General features: G+C 52.4%; 7 protein-coding genes across 7 annotated transcripts; 4 read left to right on the forward strand and 3 right to left on the reverse strand.

The window, feature by feature from the left end:
- Positions 1 to 3,396: 3,396 nt before the first annotated feature.
- PG985_015044 (uncharacterized protein) lies at positions 3,397 to 4,293 on the reverse strand (the record flags this gene model as incomplete). Its single annotated transcript, XM_066834810.1, has 1 exon — positions 3,397 to 4,293. The coding sequence occupies one exon, from the start codon at positions 4,291 to 4,293 to the stop codon at positions 3,397 to 3,399; it is 897 nt and encodes a 298-aa protein (XP_066677420.1).
- Positions 4,294 to 7,502: 3,209 nt separating this feature from the next.
- Positions 7,503 to 9,394, forward strand: PG985_015045 (uncharacterized protein; the record flags this gene model as incomplete). Its single annotated transcript, XM_066834811.1, has 6 exons — positions 7,503 to 7,587; positions 7,647 to 7,994; positions 8,105 to 8,880; positions 8,943 to 9,141; positions 9,197 to 9,231; positions 9,293 to 9,394. The coding sequence occupies 6 exons, from the start codon at positions 7,503 to 7,505 to the stop codon at positions 9,392 to 9,394; spliced, it is 1,545 nt and encodes a 514-aa protein (XP_066677421.1).
- A 1,206-nt stretch (positions 9,395 to 10,600) lies between these two features.
- Positions 10,601 to 11,011, reverse strand: PG985_015046 (uncharacterized protein; the record flags this gene model as incomplete). The annotated part of the gene is made up of 1 exon (XM_066834812.1): positions 10,601 to 11,011. The coding sequence occupies one exon, from the start codon at positions 11,009 to 11,011 to the stop codon at positions 10,601 to 10,603; it is 411 nt and encodes a 136-aa protein (XP_066677422.1).
- Positions 11,012 to 11,373: 362 nt separating this feature from the next.
- Positions 11,374 to 12,007, forward strand: PG985_015047 (uncharacterized protein; the record flags this gene model as incomplete). Its single annotated transcript, XM_066834813.1, has 2 exons — positions 11,374 to 11,459; positions 11,599 to 12,007. 2 exons carry the CDS (start codon positions 11,374 to 11,376, stop codon positions 12,005 to 12,007), a joined length of 495 nt encoding a protein of 164 aa, XP_066677423.1.
- Positions 12,008 to 14,108: 2,101 nt separating this feature from the next.
- Positions 14,109 to 14,975, reverse strand: PG985_015048 (Mog1p/PsbP-like protein; the record flags this gene model as incomplete). The annotated part of the gene is made up of 3 exons (XM_066834814.1): positions 14,109 to 14,424; positions 14,513 to 14,728; positions 14,899 to 14,975. 3 exons carry the CDS (start codon positions 14,973 to 14,975, stop codon positions 14,109 to 14,111), a joined length of 609 nt encoding a protein of 202 aa, XP_066677424.1.
- Positions 14,976 to 16,035: 1,060 nt separating this feature from the next.
- Positions 16,036 to 16,764, forward strand: PG985_015049 (uncharacterized protein; the record flags this gene model as incomplete). Its single annotated transcript, XM_066834815.1, has 1 exon — positions 16,036 to 16,764. One exon carries the CDS (start codon positions 16,036 to 16,038, stop codon positions 16,762 to 16,764), a length of 729 nt encoding a protein of 242 aa, XP_066677425.1.
- A 30-nt stretch (positions 16,765 to 16,794) lies between these two features.
- On the forward strand, positions 16,795 to 17,790 carry PG985_015050 (uncharacterized protein; the record flags this gene model as incomplete). Its single annotated transcript, XM_066834816.1, has 1 exon — positions 16,795 to 17,790. One exon carries the CDS (start codon positions 16,795 to 16,797, stop codon positions 17,788 to 17,790), a length of 996 nt encoding a protein of 331 aa, XP_066677426.1.
- Between the last annotated feature and the right edge of the window lie 5,242 nt (positions 17,791 to 23,032).

Here is a 23,032-nt window from a genome sequence, read left to right on the forward strand (position 1 = left end):
TTTGTACCGCTGTGCTGTACATAACTCGTGCCGGTACTCTTGAATAAGCATGTCACTAGCTGTAGATCCGAGGCTTCCGGAATCTACTATTGTTTTTTTGGCCGTCGCTGTGGTCGGCTTGACGCAGAAAGAAAAAACAGGCGGTATGTGGATGATAGGTGCAAGTGGATTGGGATCTGAATGCGGTCTGGTGGTATGGGGGGTGGGCGGGACAATTTAGAACGGATTATGTTGGATGAGGGAGTGAGGCAGTGGAGTCAAAGAAGGTCAGTCACTTACTCCACTTTGTGTCCGGGTAAGCCTTCCAGTTTTGCAGCCTGACATCCAACGACCAGCCAATGGTGATATCTCCATCTCTCTTTCTCGCTCGCTCTCGCAATCATGAGCTTCCTCCATGGCGAAACCCAGTCACACCGGTCTGTCCGTCCAGTCCAGTATGAGATGAGGAATTGCACGCCCGCCAAGGGGCGGGATCTCACTCGCGCTGACGTAGTCCAGTGCCTATGTCTTTCGGGTAAGCACCAAGGAGTCTTGGCAATCCCGACCTATCCACACGGAGCCGCTGGGCAGAGTGGTTGGATACTCGCCCAAGGCTGGGTAACTCTTGAGTAACAGTGATCCTGATCCAATACATGGGCGGCATGTTTCTCATTCTCCGGCTGTTTCCCGACTCCCGCTCGAGGTAAAGGGGTGTGAGAGCGGTTACTCTTAGTCAGATTCCTCCCAGATACCTACGGATATTGATGTAGATGAATCGATAGTTATTCGATTGTCCACGAAGTGTGTGACGCGGACAACCGCCAGTAAGTCGTCACATATGATCTAACAGAAACCAACAGCCACAAGTGCAACTGCCAACTGCTGGACGTGACAAATATGGTGTGCCGACATCCGTTCACCCCATGATCTTGACCCTTGACCCAAATTTCTGATCAAGATGCCGAGTCAAACAAATTTGCAGGAGTCCTGTCCTTGCCTCAAATTGCATCGGTTGATCGGACATAATAACGCTTTCGGGCAGGGAGACCAGTGCTGACCTAAACTGCATTGGGGACAAATTCCACCGCATCAACCAACCTTGGGGCCTTATGCACCAACGGCCCACGGGCCATTAGCGCAGAGTGGTGACTGGTTTACTCCGTGGGTGTGCGGCAGGCACCTCGAATGCCGGTACACAGACAAGGGTGGCCGTTTCTGTGCGCAACCCTCGGTACATGCCAAATTTCCGGCCATGATCTACGGTTGGGAATTATAAATATCTTACTATACGATTGCAACTGCCAGTCACACGCTGCTCATGTGCAACCATCAACCGCCGCTTACAGAGCTATTTCCTCTTCGAGAGCGACGCTACTACGAGCTAGTATGCACGCCATGCACCAAGGGCAGATCCAGGGTATCGCCTTATTCGCGACGTTGAAGCGCTTCTGATGCAAGATGAACTGTCGGGGCGCATTCAGCACTTAACCCCAACATACGACATGATCCCACTGGTCGGCGACAACTTGTAGATGCCTACGATGTAGATGTAAGCAGACCGATGACTCCTCGGCGCATGCGCATGTGCATTACGCCGTACAGAGACAAACCCTCCCTTCGCTTATCAACTACACGTCGCGAGTATACAGTCGCACACGCGATAACTCTAAATCGGCCGACTTGCTGTGTCATTTCCTAAGTCCGAAACCGAATCCTGATGGATTCGACCCAGGAATTATGTGTGTTCCTCCTGCATGTCCTGAATCCCATCCAGGCGAGCCCAATGGGGTCCAACGACACCTGGTGAGGCACACATGTGAAACATGCTCAAGTTGGCCATGCTCTCTCTCTCTCTCAATAACACGGACAGAACATGGGCAGACAACGACAAATATCGTTCGTATTTCCATCAAAGTGATTCCAGTGCGACTGGAGCATGCGCTTCTCGGGTTTCGCTTTGAGAAGGTTTTCGGCGCCGGGTGCGAGAGAAGGGGTGGTGGGCATCTCCATCGCTCGCAGGGTAGTTGGATGCGACTTGGCGACCAAACAACCCAACCCCACTTGATCGCCCCTGTCAGAAACGGGTAAGAGTGCGACCCCGACTCTGGCCTCGACAACGACTGTAATAGGAAAAAAGAAGTCGTACAGATTTATGTAGCATTGAGGCACCGGCGGCAAAAACAGCTTCATGGATCTGGTTGATCGAGCCACCACTAACATGGCTTGGGTGAGTGGCAGCCCACCAACTTCATTGCATACAGGTAACATGACACAAGACGACTGGACCATCCACTATTCGCAGACGTTTACTGACGACTCCTCCACCGGGCATATGTTCTGCAGAACAGTCGATATGCATTCCCTTTTTCGAAACATATGGAGCAATGTAGATGCTGGATGATGTAGACAGAACTTACTATTGCCTATCAAAGCCAGGCGCGTATCGCTAAGAAGGTGGGTTAGCCCAAGCTAGGCGCTAATAGCACGGGAGCTTGGGCGATGTCGAGAGATGTATGGTAAATGGGGGTGTGTCACCGCCAGATTCAGAGATGCTGATGAATCTGCCCCGCAATGGCAACAGTCACAAGGCCATGATGGAAGATGCATCAGCCCTGCAGCAGGAGGCGAGACACAGGAGACAGGACCATCCACTGCCTAGACTAATCAAGCACCCATCTAGTCTGCATACCAAGTACGTGTAGGTAGGCACTGGCAGACAGCTTGACAGACAGCACATCCATCACATATTTCGCTACCCTGTAAGTACAAGCCTACGGGATCGGATTTTGATGACCAACAGAACCACAGGGCCAAGCCGCCAAGCAGCCAGACAAGTGACCAGGCGCACTCGCTTTCGCTTTTGATCGCCGAGCATTCCGGCAGTGAACAAGCTTCCCCTGCTACAGCTGCTGCTGACTTGCAAGTTGAGAGGATTTCTGCTTCTAATAAGCAATACCGATGCATCCGGTTGTTGCCCGAATTCCGGTAGCCTGGTAACGCACTTCGGGATGCGGCCGCAAACTCTCTTCATCTAATCAAGTTTTCGATAGGTACAATGACGCAGGGTTTTCCTTTGTCCGCCTGGATATATACGGATTGCCGACGGCGGGGTTTCTTCGAAAAAAGGGATCTCCGTGGCACGAACACAAGTTATTCGACACTTGGGCAACAAAACTTCTAGCAATTTCGGATGATGGCTTTTTTCTCACGTGCCTCAAGCCGAATTGGATTTTAGGACGCCAGTTTGCTGAGTGGTTTTGGACCGGCGCCTCGCCCGTGCAACAAGTGCTTATGCAAGCCATTAACGCGCTCGCATCTTCGGCTGTGACGTCAGCCGATTTAAGGCGCCCTAATAACGTGTCAAACCATCACTCGCATAGCGCCTATTCCCCCAGGTATGGGTAACATGATGACTCCTCACAAGCTGGACCGATCCCGCTCTGGTAACCGCCAGCCGTCATCGCCGTCCAGCACAACCTTATCTTCGCCTCGGAGTTTCTGCAAGATTTGCACAACTCCGGCGGACGCGGGGATATGAAGACTCTCCGGGTAAGCCTTATAGATCACTTGCACCAATTCCATTGGGGTCCAGCGATCGGGCCGCGCGATCCGATTGGTGGCAGCACCGTCATTCTTGTCATCGTCCTGGCTGCCTTTGGCGGAGCCCAGGACTTTCAGCACCTGCTGCTCCCGCTCTCGCCGATGCGTGATGTACTCTGCGATCTTGGCCCGCGCCTCCGGAAGCACCGCCCCGTGTCCTGGGTAGCCCCGGCCAGCGACCAACCCCTCCATCTTCGCGAGGCTCTGCAAATACGTCGGTAGGTCCTCGAAGACCGCGGTGCCGTGCCCGAGGACGTTGTCGCCCGTGAAGAGCGCGTCCTCCTCTTGGAACACGAACACCATGTGGTCCGTCGTATGGCCCGGCGTGTGCACCGCTTTCAGGGTGGCGCCCTCGACCCGGAAGACCTGGCCGTCTTCGATGTCGAGCCAGTCGCCGCCCGGCTCGCACTTATACACCGTCGTCTCCGGCGAGTGCCGCAGGAGGTCGTCGACGCCGCCGATGTGGTCCGGGTGCCAGTGCGTCAGCAGGGCGCTCTGGATGGTGGCCTGCTCGGCGGCCAGCGTCCGCTTCAGCGCCGCGATCCACGAGGGCATCCCGTGGCCCGTGTCGATGAGCAGGCGCCGGGGCCCCGTGCCGAGGAGGTAGGTGTTGGTCCCCTGCAGCGAGAACTTGCCCGGGTTGCCGCCGAGGACCCGGATGCAGGCGGGGCTGAGGCGCTCGACCTCGGGCAGGTGGACGAGTTGGGCCGCCATCTTGTTGATTCTCGAAGCGGCTACTGCTATTGGGGTTCTCATAACACGGGAAGGACAGTTGTCTCGAGGTATGTAAAACGACAACATTCCATGAAATATCCGTTGCCAACCGGTCTCTTTATATGTAAGAGCTGTTGAGCGAGGATGTCAGACTGATAACATGCCGAGCTGCGCTTGGTTGATATGGACGCCACGAAGTGGGGGTCGGAGACCTAAGCACGGCGTTCATTGGCTCTCCAGCCACAAGCCGAGGTTCATTCGCACTCGTGTTGCTGGGTGAAACAATTGCGACATCTTCGCTCTTGGGATGGCATTTGGGGTAGCAAAGATATTAGATGAGCCGAAATCTTGATGGTACGCACCTTGAGACCATTTAGATCAACCGGGACGGCGTCGATCCTTGCCGTAAGAAATAGGTCCCTCGTTGGGTGCCCTCACGGCTATCTTCCGTGATGTGCGATGGGTCTCAGGGGAGAAAAGGTGCATTTATATATCAAATCCTAGAAGTCAAGAAAACGGACACGAACGACACATTTTGACTTGCCACTTGCGAGGGTCATGATGCTGCAGCAACTTGCTCCCTATCAAGTTCTAACAGTGCACCTATACCACACTACACACCGCCAACTACCACACGATATGAATCAGCCGACTCAATTCCAGGAAGACGATATGCCGCTCTTCATGTCTCATTACAATATACACCAACTTCCACGAACTCGCAAATATCGTATGTATGCCTGACTGACGACGGCACCTACGCTTAAAGCAGCAGTATAGCATATATGGGTGTTTCACTGTGCTCTAATGCGCTGTTTCGTGAGGTATATGTACTGCCTAGGATATACCAGTCGTTGCAAGTAGACCATGCCTGTACGAAAAACCTGACAATGTGAATAACCAAAAGTATGAGATGGTGGTGAGCGATGGCCATGTTGGGACAGTGACTTCTCAACCCTCCCCCGCGAGCCAAATCACGGTTACACCCCTCCCCAGACGATGTATGAGCCAACGGGAGGAGAATTTTATAGGTAAATAAAGGATAAAATTTTGCCAACATGATTTTCTCTAGCTTGAAAGAACTGCTTTTACTACAGCCTTTCTAATCGGACGAAGATTCCAGATTGCATGGGCTTCAGTGGTCACGTCTGTAGGTTTATGACTGGAACCCTGGATCTGTTTACTGCCTCCTCCTTTCCATGATTTGGTATTTAGAACAACCCTGGTGTTTCTGCTGGTTCAGGGGCCACGATACAGGCACTGCTGGAACCACAGGGCTATCTTCTCCATGGAGTATTCCGGTACAGGAAAGCTTGGTCTAGGCGTCTAAATGACTAACGTGTAATGAGGGCAGATACGTTTAGAGCACCAAAGGGAATAGAGGTCATTCTTCGTCCATGCCCAACTACTGGAGCTTTGCTCGGTGTGCTAATTTTCACTGGATTTGGACGATACTTGTGAACCATCTCTACTTGGTTTCGAGCTGGCTAGTGGTCTGTCGAGGCAATTGTATCCGATTATGGCGTTGGGATTTCCCTGCGAGTCCGGGATATAGCCCATCTTGCCTCATTAAGGCCCGGATGGATTGTAGACGAAGTGAGGGTAGCTTTATATGTATAACCTAGCGAGCCTATGCAAATCCCATGGCCCACGCGGCTGGCTGGGCTCGTCAGTGACCATTTTGTACGAGTTGAAGATACCATCAGTACATGTACTCAAACATATATTACCAATTACTATTAGATCTTTCATTTGGCATTGTCGGTTGCATCGAAAGTCCGATGAGGTGTAGTGGTTAACATATGACGCTCTCATTGCTGAGGAAACATCTTTCATATTTAAGACTAAGTTGTTTCCCGGGCTGTTGTTTCAACCCGGGGTAAACACCCGACATGATTCAGCCAAACGTTTTCAACTTCAAGATTCAGGTGGGCGAAGAGTTTACCTAAGCCATAGGATTTTGGTCAAGTCATGCGCTATGTTGTTGTCTTGTCCTGTAACTTTTCCCAGTGAATGTAATTACCAATCCCCAATCAGTTTCATTCTGTTTAATATTTTTCACTTTTGTATTTTCACTGTGATCACTTTGGTGATTATAGCAAATTTATCTAGTTACACCGTGTTTACGTAAGTACTTGTCGTCGGATACGACCTGCAGTGGTCGAATACCTATGGCGTTGGTCTCACTGGCCCATATGGTATTACTGCGTCGGGGTGATGGGCAACACTTGTGCGCGTGGCAGCTCTAGTTCGCAGTGTGCATCCTATTCAATCTGATAGGACTTGCTTCAAATGGGAGAATTAGAAAAATCTTTCAATGAGTAAAGAATTATACCTCTTGTCACTGCATCAGCAAAAGCAGGCAAGTCAATAACGGATACTCGGCTTGGGGTTGTTGGGGATGGTTATTAATAGTAGAATGATCGGTTCAGGGGATGGGGCATTGGGGGCCGGCACGGCTAAAGCCCCTAGGAATTACGGGATGGACCCTTGCATCATCCGCCTAGCGTCCAGATAAGGCAGTGAATCAGGTGTAGATAAGGGAATTTCCGGCTTCTGACGAAACATCGCCAATTGAACGCTGCCTGGGTATGACGAACAATCATTGCGACCAGCCCGAATACGTCTTGTCTGCTTCCAAGCATTGTTCCTCCTGAAGCTATATTGATCCTGTCCTCACAATGGGAGTTCCGTAATTACACACGTACTAGCCACATACCCAAGACGCCCCTGTTGCAAGGGCACCTTGAGTTCGTTCGCTGCCTACCTGGTGCTGACCCAAGTAACCCTCGATCCGTCAATCCCCGTAGTCAGGGAGCCTTCTCCGTTTGCACCAAAATCGCATCACTCCTGATTCAATCGCGCGCGACAATCGCCACCGAGCAAGATACGATCTCTTGTGACTCCAGGCCTTTACTGGCATGGATTGTACGCCTCCAAATAGACTCCAACCCTCCTAGTCACGAATACCATAACCGCATTCATTCCAACCAATCTGCCGCGACTTTCAACCCAGTCCGTGCTGTGCCGTGTCGCAACTTGACGGTCGATTCGCAAGACCATCCCGGACCGACCTTGCTCCTGCCGCCAACAACGAGCCCTTTTACTTCGCGCACCCGACGGCTAGTCCGCAGACATCATACGCACTCTTCCAACACAGCTCCATACCCAATCCAAATACTACAAGGCCCTGAGCGCCATCCGTGAAGATGGCGGCTCGGCCAGCCACCCCGGCGTCACCCAAGAATGTCAAGATCAAGGCGGCGGCGCCCGGTACGCCTCTGTTCGGCTGCGGTAGGTACCAGCGCTCGCAATTATCGAACAAGGACGGGAAGCACTGACAGGATGCCTAGAACATATTCAAATATTGTTTTCCAACAGTCCCGATGTGATGAACAGCTCCATCCAGTATTACAAGATGCTGCTGCGGGTCATATTCGACAGCACACCTGTCGTTCCCCAGACGTCCAAGAGCCCGGATAACGTGGTCGCGACATCGCTTACGTCCAACTACCTCTGTTTACAATGTTCCACTATAGTAACTGAAGAAGACCGTGCGAAACACGGAAGCAAGAAGAGCCATCGTTTCTACGTGGATTCGCGAAGTGGTTCCCTGTTTTGCCAGTTCTGCGAGGACTTTGTCTGGGACCCCACCCTCGAAGAGCTGAGAGTGCGGAAGATAGGAACTGGTTCATTCTCGAGTAAGTGTATTACGACCGCGGGGCTTCATATGCTCTTGGTGCTCTTGCGACGCCGGTGCAATGGCTCGTTGGCCCGCACCCTGCTTTCTGGCTGGCGCTGACGTTGATAGGTCGCAAACGGAAACACGAGGAGCTGTTCTCGGATTCTGTTAAAGACGATCCCAGATACATCTCCACCAACACCGCACCGGCTTCTTGCAAAGCAGACGGCTTGCGGGGCATCTACAATGCCGGAGCGACGTGCTACCAGAATGTCGTGCTTCAGAGTTTCTTGCACAACCCGTTGCTGAGGAACTTCTATCTCGGCGACGGCCATCCCAATGGCAGCTGCGGCCAGTCCTACTGTCTGAGCTGCGCCATGGATGACATGTTCCAAGAGTTCTACGCCCTGGAGAACACCAACGGTTACACAGCGTCCAGCATACTGTCTGGCTTCTGGATAAGTGAGAAGAAGGCCTTCGAGAACTTGGTGACCACCAAGGAGCAAGACGCCCATGAGTTCTTCCAATTCCTAGCCGAGGAGCTCCATGAGCGAAATGGGGATGGGGAGAAGCCTGAAAACGGCAGTGAACACAGCTGCGACTGTGTCATCCACCAGTCATTCTACGGAAAGCTCCAGAGATCAACGACTTGCCAGAACTGTGGTGGCGTTACTAACGCAGTAGAGTCGTTCCTGGACTTGAGTCTGGGCTTAGATACCCTGGCTCAGAAGCGTGGCAAGAAAGCGAGCAAGGGTGTCTCGCTGTCCCTACAAGAGTGCCTCGATGAGGAATACATCAAATCGGACAAGTGCGAGTATCGATGCAGAAACTGTGATTCGATGCAGCAAGCACGGAGAGACAACAGCATCAAGCTGCTCCCCAACGTGTTGTCGATCCAGCTAAAGGTGAGAGTTAATCCTGCCAATTCGATACCATGGAGGTATGCATACTGACTGGTCTTTTAAAGAGGTTTGAGTTCAAACAAGGGAGCCGCGACAAGTCGGCAGCGAAGATAGACACGCCTGTGAACTTCCCCTTGACGGTCAATATGCTGCCATATACCACACGAGGCAGGTCGGCCGACATTAAGGAGACGATCGAGCTCGGGCGGTCTTGCACGTACGACCTCATGAGTGTAGTGGTCCATGTAGGAGAGATTGACACAGGTATGGTTAAGTCGAACGCAGCATCAGCATGCACCATTAAGCTAACTATTGTTAGGTCATTACGTGTCGTATTGTCGCGTTGGAGAACAGGTTAGTCCGCCATACGGTGATGTTGTTTTGATTGAGTACTTTTTGCTAACAACCCTTCTAGTGGTTCGCATTCAATGACCATCGCGTGGAGCTGGCCACCAAATCGGAGGTCCTGAGTGCCAAGGCGTACCTTCTCTTTTACATCATCCGCTCGCTGGGTTGATCGGGTCTTCACGACGCTGGAGTCCAATCCGTCCCTGCGTCGGAGGAAGCGAAAAAAGCGCGTCTTGCTACGCGGGCAAGATTTGTAGAGATCATAGGGGCCTCTTCTTGTACCAAAAGCCCATTTTTGCCTCGAATTTAGATACATGATACTCGTGGCGGTGAACATGACAGCGACGGTTGGTGTGTTAGCACACAACCCATCCATAACTCTGCTCTTTTTAACGATGCGTGGTGACGTGACTGGGGCGTGCTGCCTGTTTGTGTATGATGATGAAGACTAACACGAATCAGAATACGAAGCTGAACAATTTAGTGATATGGCTAGGAGGCTCAGATACTGTATATTTATCCAGCCCCTCATGTCCGCTGTAGAGCATGGCTAGGCTTGACGGTATTGAAAACAATAGCAGTACCCAATACCTAACGGACACTCTCATAGGTACACCTTTTCCTTTTTATTATTCACTTGACAATGCACATCGTTCAAAGACGATAGAAACAGTTGGGTTGTAGGATTAATTATCTCTCATTGTTTGAAATGCGAATGCTCTCAAGTGTCATCGCTAACCAGGGCCGGGTCGAGGGCCCTGGAAGACACGATCGTAGGCGATCTGATTGTATATAATCTCCAGCTTAACTCTCGAAGTATTCAGAGGTCAACTAGCTCGGCCTGTGCCTTGGGTATCCATCCGGTGCATGCCACGTTCCTCTCGGCCGTCTCCCCGCTCTTCATCAGCAGTCTCGATTGATGGGACAGTGAGGATTTCTTCTATGAAGCGTACACCCTGTCCTAAGCTTTGTCAAAAGCTTTCTTCTGCATGGATGACTGGCTGTCATCGTGACCAGCTGAGCTATCTTTCCCTCCAGTCCTGCTTCTGTTGTCCTCCTAATCAGAGAAACTTGATTACCTCCCCAGCGGCCACGCGTCTTCCTGTCCAGCCGGCCAGGAGAAAAGTGGTTTAAGTTAATTGGGCCGCAATCGGCTGGCTGGCTGGTGGCTTCGACTGCTCCAGGCAAGGCCGCATAAAGCCTGGGCGGTGAAATAAAGCGTGTCATCGTTATCTGATAGACCTAATGTGGTGAAAAGCGCCGGTTCCGGTTTGGCTATGGGAAGGCCTCGCTGGGCGAAGCGAGGAAATTTGCTGAGCACCTTGCGACAGACACATGAACGGCATGCATCTTTGCGGGATCCTCAAAGCAGCGCTCAGTCGTCACTGCTACTGCTGTCCTCACTGCTGCTGTCGCTGCCGTCTTTCGCGCCAGCCGCTTCCGCATCCTCGTCCCCATCCTCATCACTGCTTGACGATCCGCTGCTGCTGGTAGCGTCTGACGAGTCGTCGTCTTCGTCATCATCAGACTCGGACGCAGCATCCGCCGCCGCCGTCCTGGCCTTCTTCGCGTCGCCCTCTTTGGCCAGCGGCGGGGCGATGCGCTTCTGCTCCGCGGGCGTGAAAAGGGCGGTCCCTTGCTGCAGGGCCTGGATGAGCATGGGCAGGGCGTCGCCCTTGAAGTCGTCGGCGGTGCGCGCCTTGTCCAGGTCCTCGGCCAGCTCCTTGGTGGCCTGCTGGAGGTAGAAGGAGGTGAACTCGGGCGAGGCTTCGTTCTTGGGGGCCATTTTTATTATATTATACGATAATCCTTGACCTAGTTAGAGGAACTTTGTCGTGAAAGCAAGTGGTTTAGGTAGATGTTGTGGTGTTTTATGGTGAGTGAGGTGAGAGGTGGTATGCGATTTTTGGGATGAGAGTTTGGGTGAAGCTGGGAAAAAAAAGATTATTATGGGGCGCAAGTCGCTGTCCAGCAAATGGGCGTCGGTTTTGGACTCGGATCGATCTCCTTAAAGGGCTATCACTTGCAAAATGCCAAATTCTCAGAATGAACGGCGTAGGATCTCATTCTTATCAGACGCGCTGAATAAGTTCTGATTGACTTTGAAACTAAATTATTCTCTATTCTATGAGTTGATTATATGAAATCATGTCTCAGTCGTGGGCGCCTTCGCATGCCGCCCGTCAGCTTGCACTGCAGATCGGTGACCATTCGATATCAACCTCCGCAATATGGTATTATCTCGCTAATCATATAACAATCCCTCGGCTTATCGTTCTCTACTGAAAGGCCAATTCAGCGATCAGTTAGTTTGTTGGAGCGCCGCCAATAGCTCCAGAGATTTAAGCACGGCGTAATTGACTGCATCCTGAGGAATCGGCTTCGTCTGCTCATCCTTGAGCAGAACCATCGTGATCTTGAAGAACTTTTCCACCAGCTGGAAGCCCAGTTCGGCTTTCAGGGCGACGAGGGCGCTTCGGATGCTAGTTACCTCTCTCAGGCGCGGTGCCTTCTCCAGCTGGCCGCATGCCGATATCTCTACGCAGAAGGCATAGCTGTCGTTCCCCTCCCACTCTCTGTTGAGCTCGACGAATTTCCGCATGGCGGGCCTTTCTTGACTTGTCTTCTGTTGGACCCAACCCAGATCCAGTCGGAGCGTACGGTCGATGGGCTGAATATCCTCGCTGGTCTCGCAGAAGGCGGTCATCTGGCTCAACTGATCTGTGAGGCTGGAGAAGGATGGTGGGCCAGGCTTGGTATCGCCAGTATCATTAAGCTTTGATTTCTGTACTTTTGCTTCTTCTGTCGGCCCTCCGAGACTTTTAACGGGGTCTTCGTCTTCTCCTTCGTCCGATGACTCTCCGGAACTTACGAAGAGAGACGAATCGTCATCTGACGATTCTTCAAAGCGCACCCTCGCGGGGGCCATCTCTTCGTCTGGCTTGTCTCCGATATCCATAGAGATAGACTTGTTTTCGTTTGGTATCTCTGCAGCGCTCACAAGAAGTGGCGTGTCTCCATACGATATCTCTGGGGAATCAGCTTTTCCCGAGTCAGCGTTTCCAAAGTGAGCTGCCCTCGAGTAATTAGGCCATGATTCTAGGCCACACTCGCCGCAATCGCGCATATCTTCATCTTCGTCTTCGGAGTCGTCGTCAGAGTCGTCGTCAGAGTCGTCATCGGGATATGCTGGTTTAAGCCAAGTGCGACTACTTCTCTCTTGACTAACCCGCCAGGAGTGTGAAGTTTCGGCAATCTTAATACGGAACCGCGGCAAATAGAATACAGATTGCGGATTGCATACGTAAGGCGTGCAGAGCCCATCTTGCATGTCCAGCAACAAGTAGACCTGAAACTGACGTGCTTGAACATTGTTCAAGGCAGTTACGACCAGCCCGAATTCGTCGGCCGTCGCCGGCATCTCACTCTCGTTGTTATTGGCGGTGTTGCTGCCCATGCTGTTTGCGTTTCCACTAGCGACATCGACTTCCAATCTGGGGCACACAAACCCAACGAGTTTGTAGGAGTTTGTATCTCCGCCGCGGGGAGGGGATGTTTCCTCTTTGGTCAGCGCGGTGTCAACTGAGCGCCAGCCGCGTGGCTTTGACGACTTGCTGCCGCTCTCGACGAAAGCGTTCCACTTTGTTTGACACCTCCAGCGTGCAGTGATCGTGATAGGATCTGGGCTCGAAAATAGCGGAGGGATTTGGACAGACCAACCCTTGAGGGTGGTTGCTCGATCTTCATCCTCGATCTTGGACGGCATGGCGAGGACGACTGCTGTATCACTGGTTAATTATGTTGATCCAGTAGACACTTTGAATGCAGATCATACTCACTTCAGTTGCGCGGCTTACCAGTGAGTGAGCTTCAAGTCAAACAGCCGCGTATGCAAGCGAACCTCGGTTGTCTTGAACTGAAGAGAGAATAATGAAATGAGATCTTCGACGATAAGAAGAAGACCGCAATTCATTGCATGTTGAGCATGAAGATGGAAGAGGTACCTGTCCGAATAGGCGTATCAAACTTGTAGGATGGCGTGGTTGTTGAAAAATACGCGCCAGAGGTTCGTGAGGACTGGGTAAATCCTTCATTGATGAGGAAGGAAGCAGCCCGTCTCGTTCTTACTTGCCTGGCCTGTATATCATGTTTCTTGGGATAGATGTCCTGAAACCGATGGGTACTGTTCTTCATCCGACACGCAGCTGACGAGTTGGGTCGAGTACGGACTTTGCCAGAGGCGAATAAGCCTACAGCTACGGCTACTTATCCCCAGTGAATATTCGTAACTGCCAAAGTACTGGCAAGGCCAGTTACAAACGGGGACGAGAAGACCTGTCGAATATCAACATAGCGGATGAAAGCATACCGGCCTGTATCTTCGTCAGGGCCAGGCAAGTCATGGCTTTTGCCGAACAGCGTTCACGCACAAAACCAAAACACACGGATACTTCATGATAGACACTCTCAAAGCAGGAGTTTCGGTTGAACGTTACTGGAGAGGGACAAAATCCTGTCTCGAAAGAGAGAAAAAAAAAAAGTTCGATTCATTTCAGGAACACAGTATGCCCTGTGGTATTCGTAATCTCATCATGGTTCCCCAGTAGAGCCTGTTTTCGACAATATCCGGTCACGACGCCGGATTTCTCCTGCATATCGCGCGGTCCGGTCCGCGCCAGCTAGATGCCCCTTCAGCATCATTCCTAGACCAGATCTTTCCCCCAAACTCCCTATCCAGCTCTTACTTGTTGGCCCCTTAGTTGCTGCCCTTCCTCCCGTGGTGACATGAATCCAGATTTAGCACCATCCCATATCTTCATATCGATTTTTTCTTCCTGGTCCAGATTGCCCTGACCGCGGCTATTGCGCATCGCGCACCCCTTCTAAACCTCGTTGAACAGGTTCCAGTCCTTAACCTTGAAAGTCTCCCAGATCTTCGCGGCGTAGTCGACGGCGTCGCCGATGAGCTTGCCCTGGCGGCCCAGCTCCAGGTCGACGTCCTCCTCGTTGTACTCGCCGCGGATGTGGGGCACGTTGATGGTGATGAGCAGGTCGGTCTTCTCGCGCTCGAGGCGCACGAGCGTCAGGATGATGGCGGTGAAGTCGGGCGAGTTCTTCTCGGACGAGGAGCCGCTGGCGGCGGCGGGCGCCTGCTTGGGCGAGATGGTCGCGATCAGGGTGTAGGCGGGGATCTCTTCACTGTTACAGGGGGAGAGCGATGATTAGCAAGCAGTTGAGGGTAGGTAGGCATATGGGGGAGGGAGACGAAGAAGGCAGAGAAACTTACTCGAGCTTGGAGAAGAGCGTAGGGGTCGTGTTCCAGACCTTGGTGCGGTCGATGTCGTCGCCGACAATCTCTTCGAGGTGGGTCGTCATGGCGCGACCGTCGATCTCGGGGCCGTTGCCCTTCTCGCCGACGCGCTCGTCGATCTCGAAGACCAGACTGGTGAAGCCATCGCGGTCGATCCAGACTTCCTGGTTGTCGGGCACCTGGCGCAAGTTGCTGTGTTGAGCGACCGCGTTAGCCTTATGCTAGCTAGGTATGTTTCCTCCATGCGCTTTCTTGTCCCGTCGTTTTCGGCTGGTTGATAGAGTCCAATAGAAGAAAGTAATGGCGTCGCAATACACTGGCGCTTTCGGCGCACGGAGGAGGGGGGAGAGGCGGCTCCTTACCTGACATCGGCGAAGTTGGCTGGCAGGTCGCAGACCAGTGCGCCTCCGAAAAGTGGTGTGCTTTGGTACGAGGTCATGATGGGCGGATATGTCAAAGAAAGTGCAAGGTGGTGGAACGATCAGCGAAGCCGTACGAAGCGACAGTAACAGCCGGAAAAGAAGGAGAGGTCGAATATGGATTTTGTCTATTTGCGCTGGTCTCTGGTTGCTACCTAAAGTGACTCCCTCTTGCAAGGCAGGCTGAACATTCGAGCGCCCGCCCTGCCTGTCTGCCCCGCGATGACGCAGCAAAAAAGCGTGGTGCTAGGTTGGCCAAGGTGGGCTGTGCATCCAAGATTCCAAGGCCCCAACTGCCAACACCGGTCGGGCCCTGCTGCAGAAGCGCAGAGGTCGAGGGTTCGAACGCCCCCAAAAGCAGCCTGTTTGACAGGCGATAGACGCCCCCTGGAGGGCTCAAATAGAAAATAAAAAAGCAAAAAGAGAATCAAAGCATCAAAAGAAAATCGATCTACATTTGTAGAGAGAAGGTTCCAAAGATTAGAGAATGGAGGTCGTGGCCTGGTACGTGGCTGTTTCTGGTAAAAGGCAAGAGACAGATTCTTCATACCATGACCCTCCGATAGAAAATTGCTGCAATTAGAACTAATAACCTACCATCAAAGCTTAGCCGGAGCTTACCCGGCCGTGCACCAAAACCACCGCAATTGATCACCACCTTTGCCAGTCAGTTGGCATCAGACCAACGATCAATTACATGCTTTCTTGCCGTTAATCATTTTCTTGGTTGATGTCTTTCTATCTATATAGACGCATAGCATCGCGACGAATGGAGCGCCTTGAATTATTTCACTTTGCCATGCACTAAAGTGATGCATGTAGTGCCTCTGTAGACAAACACGTCTTTGCACGTGTTGGAAGCACCTCAATGGACTTGAAGATGCTACCAACACTCGCGATCAAACCCTTTGTCCCACTCCTCGTGACTTGCATCCTGATCCGGTGTCTGATTGCGTCCCCCGGCCTAGAGAGAAGATAACTTTGCGTTGTCCATAATGCGTGTTGCTTGATATAAATCACCATGGTTGTATCTCACAGGCGACATGCGATTTACCCCTATAGCAGTCATGTCTATCCAGTATGGCTCTAAACACCTCGATTGGTCTCCTTATTCTACCCAATGAGATCCTGGGAGACATATTAAGTCATCTTGCTCCTGATGTACCGCCCGTTCTTGCCTACGATCCCCTTGAAATCCCGTCGGTGTCAACGGATACTGGGCTCAAGCCGAAGGACAAGTTCAAAGTCTTCTGGCAACAGCGTCAGAATGACATCTTCGCGCTCCAAAATGTGTGTAGGTCCTCTCGGCGTATGCGTCAACTAGCTACCCGTCGCTTATACCAAAATGTGGTCATTGGGGACATGAGATGTTTGTTGCTGTTTCTTAGAACCCTGATCGGACACCCTTTGCTTCGAACGCATGTCAAGTGTCTCGTGTTCGTGGATGACACGGATCAATGTCGAGATCATACTCGTGTTCTTGAATATCCTAGCCTATGGAGGGATATTAGAAGCAGTCACCAGGGTACCGACCTGGACTGTCGTATCTTTCAACTCTTCGGCGGTTCTCAACAGTTCACAGGCGATCCACACCATGGAACTTGGAAGTGGTCTTCGTATTCAAAGGGAAATGCGGGTGGTCCAGAGTTTCCTTCAGAGCATGTTGTCTTCGGCATACTGATGTGCCTTCTGAATAATCTCAAACACGTTGCCGTCGGCTCCACGTGGTTTCAAAACCATCCCGGTGACGGATCATTGCCCCGGAAGAATCTGGAGTCTGCCATGACCGATCCCATCCTAAGACGATAAGGGGTGCTTTCGAAGCTGCATACACTAGAGATGTATCCCATTGTGGACTACAGCGAGTATAACAGCCTCGACGCCGCCCTGGTCGGTGTTGTCCCCAGCTTGAGAACACTCAATATGGGGCGCAGTCTGTATCCATGGCAAGCCGACATGAATCTCCCACTCACGCGCCTCTCCATCGTGCGTCCCAGTTCACGTGAAGACGAGGGCAAGGACTTGTACCGTCTTTGTCGAAGCTGCCCCGACCTCAGATCCCTTTGCTTCCAGTACACTGCCCGGATGGGATTCTGGGCCGAGGTGGCGCTCGCGAGCTGTGCTGGCACCCTGCAGGAACTGCACGTCATGTTCGAGACCTCGCTGCCGGACCGCAATATGGAGCCCATGATTCCGCTGGCCGGTTTGCCGCGGCTGAAGAGACTGGAGACTCTCTACATCGATATGTCCACGCTGTTCGGGCCGTCTTCCGGGCTCGGTCGGATGGACAGTCCTGGGAGGATCGAGGAACTCCTTCCATGCCCCTCGTTGCGGAAGCTGCACGTTTTTAACGACTATGCCCTGGCGAAGAGGCATCGGAATGACTATGGCTATGGCGGCGGCGGTGATGATTACATAGCAGACGCAGTGCTCAGGCGTACCCTTATCCGCCCCTTGCTCGAAGCCTGCGATGAGGCGCGGTTTCCGCACCTGAGGCTGGTGTCGGTGAGGACTCCGATCCTAGACGAGGGCGTCTTCGCCCAGGAGATGGTTCACGCGTTTGCAGACAAGAACAAGAACATTGGCTTCGTCATGTTCAGTGGGACCATCGGCGGTAGTAGGTCGTGGTCCTCCAACTCCTGCGGCTCCTCTGATGCAGACACGCCGGCGGTGGGAAAGGACATCGTCCTTCAGAGAAAAGAAAAGGAAGAAGAACTGAGGGCTGTTGCGAAGAAGACGGGGTGGCCTACTACGAGTGAATGTGATGTCGTGGTTAAGAGCGACTCTGTCCGTGAACAGGACTATATTTCTGCTATTCAGGGGCCGTTGCTATGATACGTTCTGAATACTTAGGCAACTCTCGGGCATATGAAGGTAAGAGACATCGCCATTGGTCAGCCACACGTACGGCTGTCATTGCTGTCCAAGTGATCACACGAATCTAGGAATCCTATTACAGGTCTATTGCCTTGGACCAACTATTACCGGTTGGAGATATGTCCTTGAATATCTATGTGGCTAATTCCGACCATCAGATTAGAAACAAGGCCTACTCCTAGCCTACTCCCACTGCATTAACGTATGGGACTCAGATAGCATAAGCTAAGGGTATATCACACATCACATCCTCATCAAAATAGTCATCGTGACGAGGCGGAATCTGGCGAGCTTTTATTAACCAAGTCTACTCGTTGATAGGAAGCCATGAGCCGCAAGCTGGAGAACACCCAGAAGGATTTGACGCGAAGCAAGGTGGCAAGCACATGAAAGCGCCGCATCCATACCACCCTTCCACGCGGGGAGACTCTGTCTCGTGACGATAATGGCTTACAGGTGCACGTAGGGTGTGCAAGCCGGACGTTGACTGAATCGCGGCCGGCCTACATTATTGGGTCTTCGGCGAACCACCCGCGTAATGCATTACATAAAGACCCTCCCCGACAATGATGATCATTATCAAGGCGTTCAGCCCGAAAGGGCCCCGAGAGTCTTCAGCTGCGAAGACGATCCCCTGATCGGCGGCCCGCCCGCCCGCACGCGTTGACAAATCCCGGGATAAGTGGATTTGATACGTGTGCGACAATACCGGGAGGAAGAAGACTTGCCGATCGCATTAGCGCGTTCCCTTTGCAATTACATATATATTATTACACATCATCTTGTATGCCCAGTGATGCGTCCAAGTCCAAATATGTTCACTTTCAGACTTCAGCATGCGTGAGGTAGGCAGCAGACAACGTTAAGGGACGCAACACACGCGGGATAGCTGAATGCGCTTCGACCGCTTGGGTAGGTTGACATGTACATGTATGTGTCTGGCTGTATGTACCCTTGGACCGTCATCCTACGCATCAGTGCTAAAAGACAAAGTTGGCGACGCGAATAAGCTTCAATAAAGAGACGATCTATTAGTAGCAATGGCAACCGACGCTTGAGCAAGGTTTCGGCTGAGACCGTAGTTTCTCCCCAGCTGGTTGCTGGTAACGCCTAATAGCACCTTGGGACCGCCAGCCACCCAGCAGCAGCACAAGCATTGTCAGAGGAAGTAGGATGCCATAATAAAACCAAAATAAAAATTATTATGGCGACGACGACGTTTCAGCAAAGAGTCAGAGTCGTTCGCCGCTTGGGGGCACGCAATCAATTGTCTCTGACGAATCATGCAATGCACATCACCCTCTCTCTTTCTCCTAGTGCGTACACGCATACATGGCATTATATCCGATCGTGAATGCGCTGCATAACAAGCTTTGACGATCAGATCTGCCACCTTCTAGGCTCTAGCACCACTAATACGATCCGATTTATTCTACCCATCATCCAATCCTGGCGTTCGAAACAATGGAAGCCCCTTGGAAGACCGGAACGGTTTACTCACGAGTGGTTGATCAAAATGAAATGGTAGGTACTCCCTCCCTCGCTTCTGCCCGGCCAGGCCAGGCCAGGCCAGGCTGCCAGGATCGAAAGCTTGACAGTGCAGGTCACGGCTCGACGGGTGACGGGTGTTCGTAGGATGGAAATGACCTGGTCAGTACACCTGGTCGGTGGGGGGAGTCTCTAATTTGAAACCCATCTCGAACTCTGGAGAAGAACCAGCCAGCACAGGCCGACGGAAGGTTGCATAGGTTCCGCCGCAATCAGCCATTTCCCGACCGATCACCACTGTGGTGAAAGCTTCATTCCAGATTCAATAGGCACTGGCCTTAGCACCCGAAGTGGACTTTGCTGCCAGGCTGCCTTGGACGACTTGTGGACTGCTTGCTGCTAAAAGCCCACCACTAAGCTACGAGGCTACTCACGTACGAAGTGCTGGCAAGGCAAGCGACAAGCGATTGCCAACTGCTAGGGCCCGGTAGAGCCGGCTGGGTATGCCACCGCTGTTAGCTGTCGGACTATTACTGTCGAATGGCCGGCCTCGAAATGCCCTTTATCTTCGTTTAAGAATGCATGCATGATATTGGGCTATTCCGAGACAGGCTAGATGTGCATGGGGGGAAGATGAGCGACAGTAAGCAGCAGCCAGCAAAAACAGGGGCGTGCATGGGGGGCCATTGGGAGAACTGAAAAGAACATGGCGTGAACAGAAGGAAAAGAAAGAAAGAAAAAAAAGTCTTCCTGATCCCGGAGATGCAGCCGGTAGGTAAATTGGGCCAAATAGTGCGAGGCCCACCCGGGATGGCCTACGGATGGAGAAGGATATCGTCATCACTTTGAGTTCCCTATGTACGTACACGGCCACGGCTGCTGCTTCGTCTCCCTACTTATCTAGGGCTGCACACTGGCGTCCGGTTTGGCGTCGTGGGCGTTCGAAGGACCGACCGGTACCTGCATGGGACGACGGGCCGCCCTCTGATAGGCCAGAGGCAAAGATTGCGGACGAAAAAGCAAAGCAGCAAGCCGCAAGCAAGCCCATCCTAGCGAGCGGGCGCGGGCGCGAGGACACTGGGCACTCCGGCCGCGCCAAAATGGATGTGGCTTGCAAGTTGGGGGGAGGATGGCGACTTTTTCAATCTACCTATTGTACATACGGGCGGGCATGCGCTTCTGGGGCATGCATCTTTGACCAAGGAAAATCAAGGATGGGATTGCTACCTCCCTAGGCCGAATGCAACATGTTCATCGTCAAACTGACCGCTATTGCCCGAGGAGAAGGAGGTGGATTCGATCGCATAGGGTAGAACCAGAAGCAAAGATACCAAGCCTGCCATCTGACATTTGCTGCAAGCTTGTCAGATCCAATTCAAAACAAAACTGAAAGGCTGGGCTGGGCCCGAGGCAGGCAGCAGCAGCAAAGGGGGATGGATAGAGGGGGACAGTGCAGTCAGCACAGTAGCTTGTTTGCAGTGGAGGATAATGGGCATGACAATAAGAATAGCAGCATCCCAGCACAAGTATCGAGTTTCGCAAGGGGCTAGGCGACGCTGGCACCCCCCTTGCTCCACCACCTCTCAAACCGAAATGGGAAGGGCGGGAAGGGAAGCAGGGAGGAATTAATGCAAAAATAGACTGGCAGGCACTACGAGCCTCGAATGCAAAAGCCCAGCGTGATGGATGCACAATGAATCGAGAGTCCGAGAAGATCATCATCAATGGTCGTGTTGGCTCATCGCACATGGTGGGTGTGTGTGGGTGGCAGGTGTTCGCCCGTACATACAGAGAGGCGAGCCGATCAGTTCGTACTGATGCGTGAGCGTGCATGTCATACCTGCTAGTCAAACTCGTAATAGGGGAAGCTTTTGCCATACATGTCGGCATACATAAATTGAGTGCGATTCGTCACGTCGTATTCGCCCTGCCTCCCGCATATTTTGCCATCACGCTTGCAGTTTGCGAGGGGCGCCATCTATCTGGAGAGAGAGAGAGCTTGGGTGGAACGGTGGCCAGCTCGCCAGCACATCATCGCCCAAGTTTCGGACCAGTTTCCGCATGTTGTTGTCCTGGCGCAGCATCGAGAACGACCAACAAGCTGGAGGAAGCCACTTACTTACTGTACGGCCGTCCCATTTGCAAGCGAGCTCTTCTTCGTTCAACGGGTATTAATAACGTTGAGAATAAAGAGGGTATGCAAGAGGGCCTCGGAGTCCCGGTAATTGGCTTAATTTGATTACCTGCAGGTAGCAGGACGCGACTCGCAAGTGGTGAAAGGAAAACCTGCTTTTTTGTTTTTTTCTTCCTTCTTCGCTTATCCGAAAGTGAATGGGAGAAATGCTGAAATGGAGGGAGGAACCCTCTTTGGGATCGACTTCTCTTTGGTGGTGGCTTAGGCCTTGATTGATGGCCTTGCAGCGCTAGCGGGATACCTGACAAGTACCTGTGCGACCAGGGTCCGACTGCCAACGGGATACCACTGCTGCTGCTTGAGCTTGCTACTGGCTTGCCCACTGTTGTTGCGTGCGTGGGAGCAAGGAGGTATGTAGCAAGAACCGTTGGAAATGTGGCGGAGCACTGCCGCGCATCGTTACGTTTCGACTCCCTGCTCGCCTGGAGGAGCAATGAAAGTTGAAACTGGGAACAAACAAGAAGAGAGCGAATGCTCTAACTCCTCATGCAAATCTAGTAGTAGTGGTGCAGCAGTGAGTGGTACCTGGTCCAGCCATCTGGACTGCTCCCGCCTTCCCCCTGGGAAGCGGATCATGGAGTTGAATCTTAAGGCCAGGAAGTGTCGAGTCAAAAAGGTCAACGGATTGCGTCTGCCAAAGATAGTAATATTATGTTTCTGCGATGCTGCTGCAAGTGATTGGGCTTCTTTTTGGATCCATGCCGTCAGAGTGATTTATTTGATCAATTGAAGCTGACAAATGGGCAGGGAGCTTTCGGTCACCAGTGCATGCTTGGGATTTGAAAGTCGCTCGTCTCGCAGGTAGAGACCTGGGACCAACGAAGTAAAGGACAAGTAGCGCGATGGGTACGGGCCGGAACACAATACTTAGGCCAGCCCCTTTTTAGGAACCGATCCGCATCCATTCGCCAGAAAACCAATCGAGGCTCTCGCCACCGCGCGAGCATCCAGCGCACTGCACCCCTGTCCGTCGCCCCTGGTGGATGAGGAGCCCAAAGCCAATCAAGCGCTGCCTGTATCTGAAGAATGGGTCAATTGGGATACCCACCCTCAGCAGCAATTGCCCCTTTTCCCTGCTGCTTCCATTCAGTGTTCCTTGCGCGTTCCTATCCTCTGGCTAGTGTTCGAAAAGGCTAGTGGCGGGTCGCGACGTGTGGTTCGGGTGTCTTTGATCCAGTGTGTAAATCCTACTCTGCACTGACAGACAGTCTGACACTGGCACTGGCAACAGGTCACTACGAGGTAAGCATTCCCGCCTGGCGACCGGCGACCTGCTACCCAACGCTGCACCGCGCGTACAGTGCGATACGGTATCACACCCTTCCCTGACCTCAACCAAGCACACAGCCACTCCATCTCGATCACCCGTCGGCTCCTCCTTTCTCCTCGCATCCCAGGCACAGACGACCAGACAACCTCCCTCTCTTTCTCCCTCCTCCCCCTCCTACCTCTCCTGCTGTAAAAAACAAATCTTTCTTCATTCGTTCTTCTTTTTGTTCCGGAATTCAGTTATCGTTG

This window comes from Apiospora marii (genome assembly GCF_038362585.1).
Source record: "Apiospora marii strain CBS 49790 chromosome Unknown utg000012l_segment0_segment0, whole genome shotgun sequence".
Lineage (NCBI taxonomy): Eukaryota > Fungi > Ascomycota > Sordariomycetes > Amphisphaeriales > Apiosporaceae > Apiospora > Apiospora marii.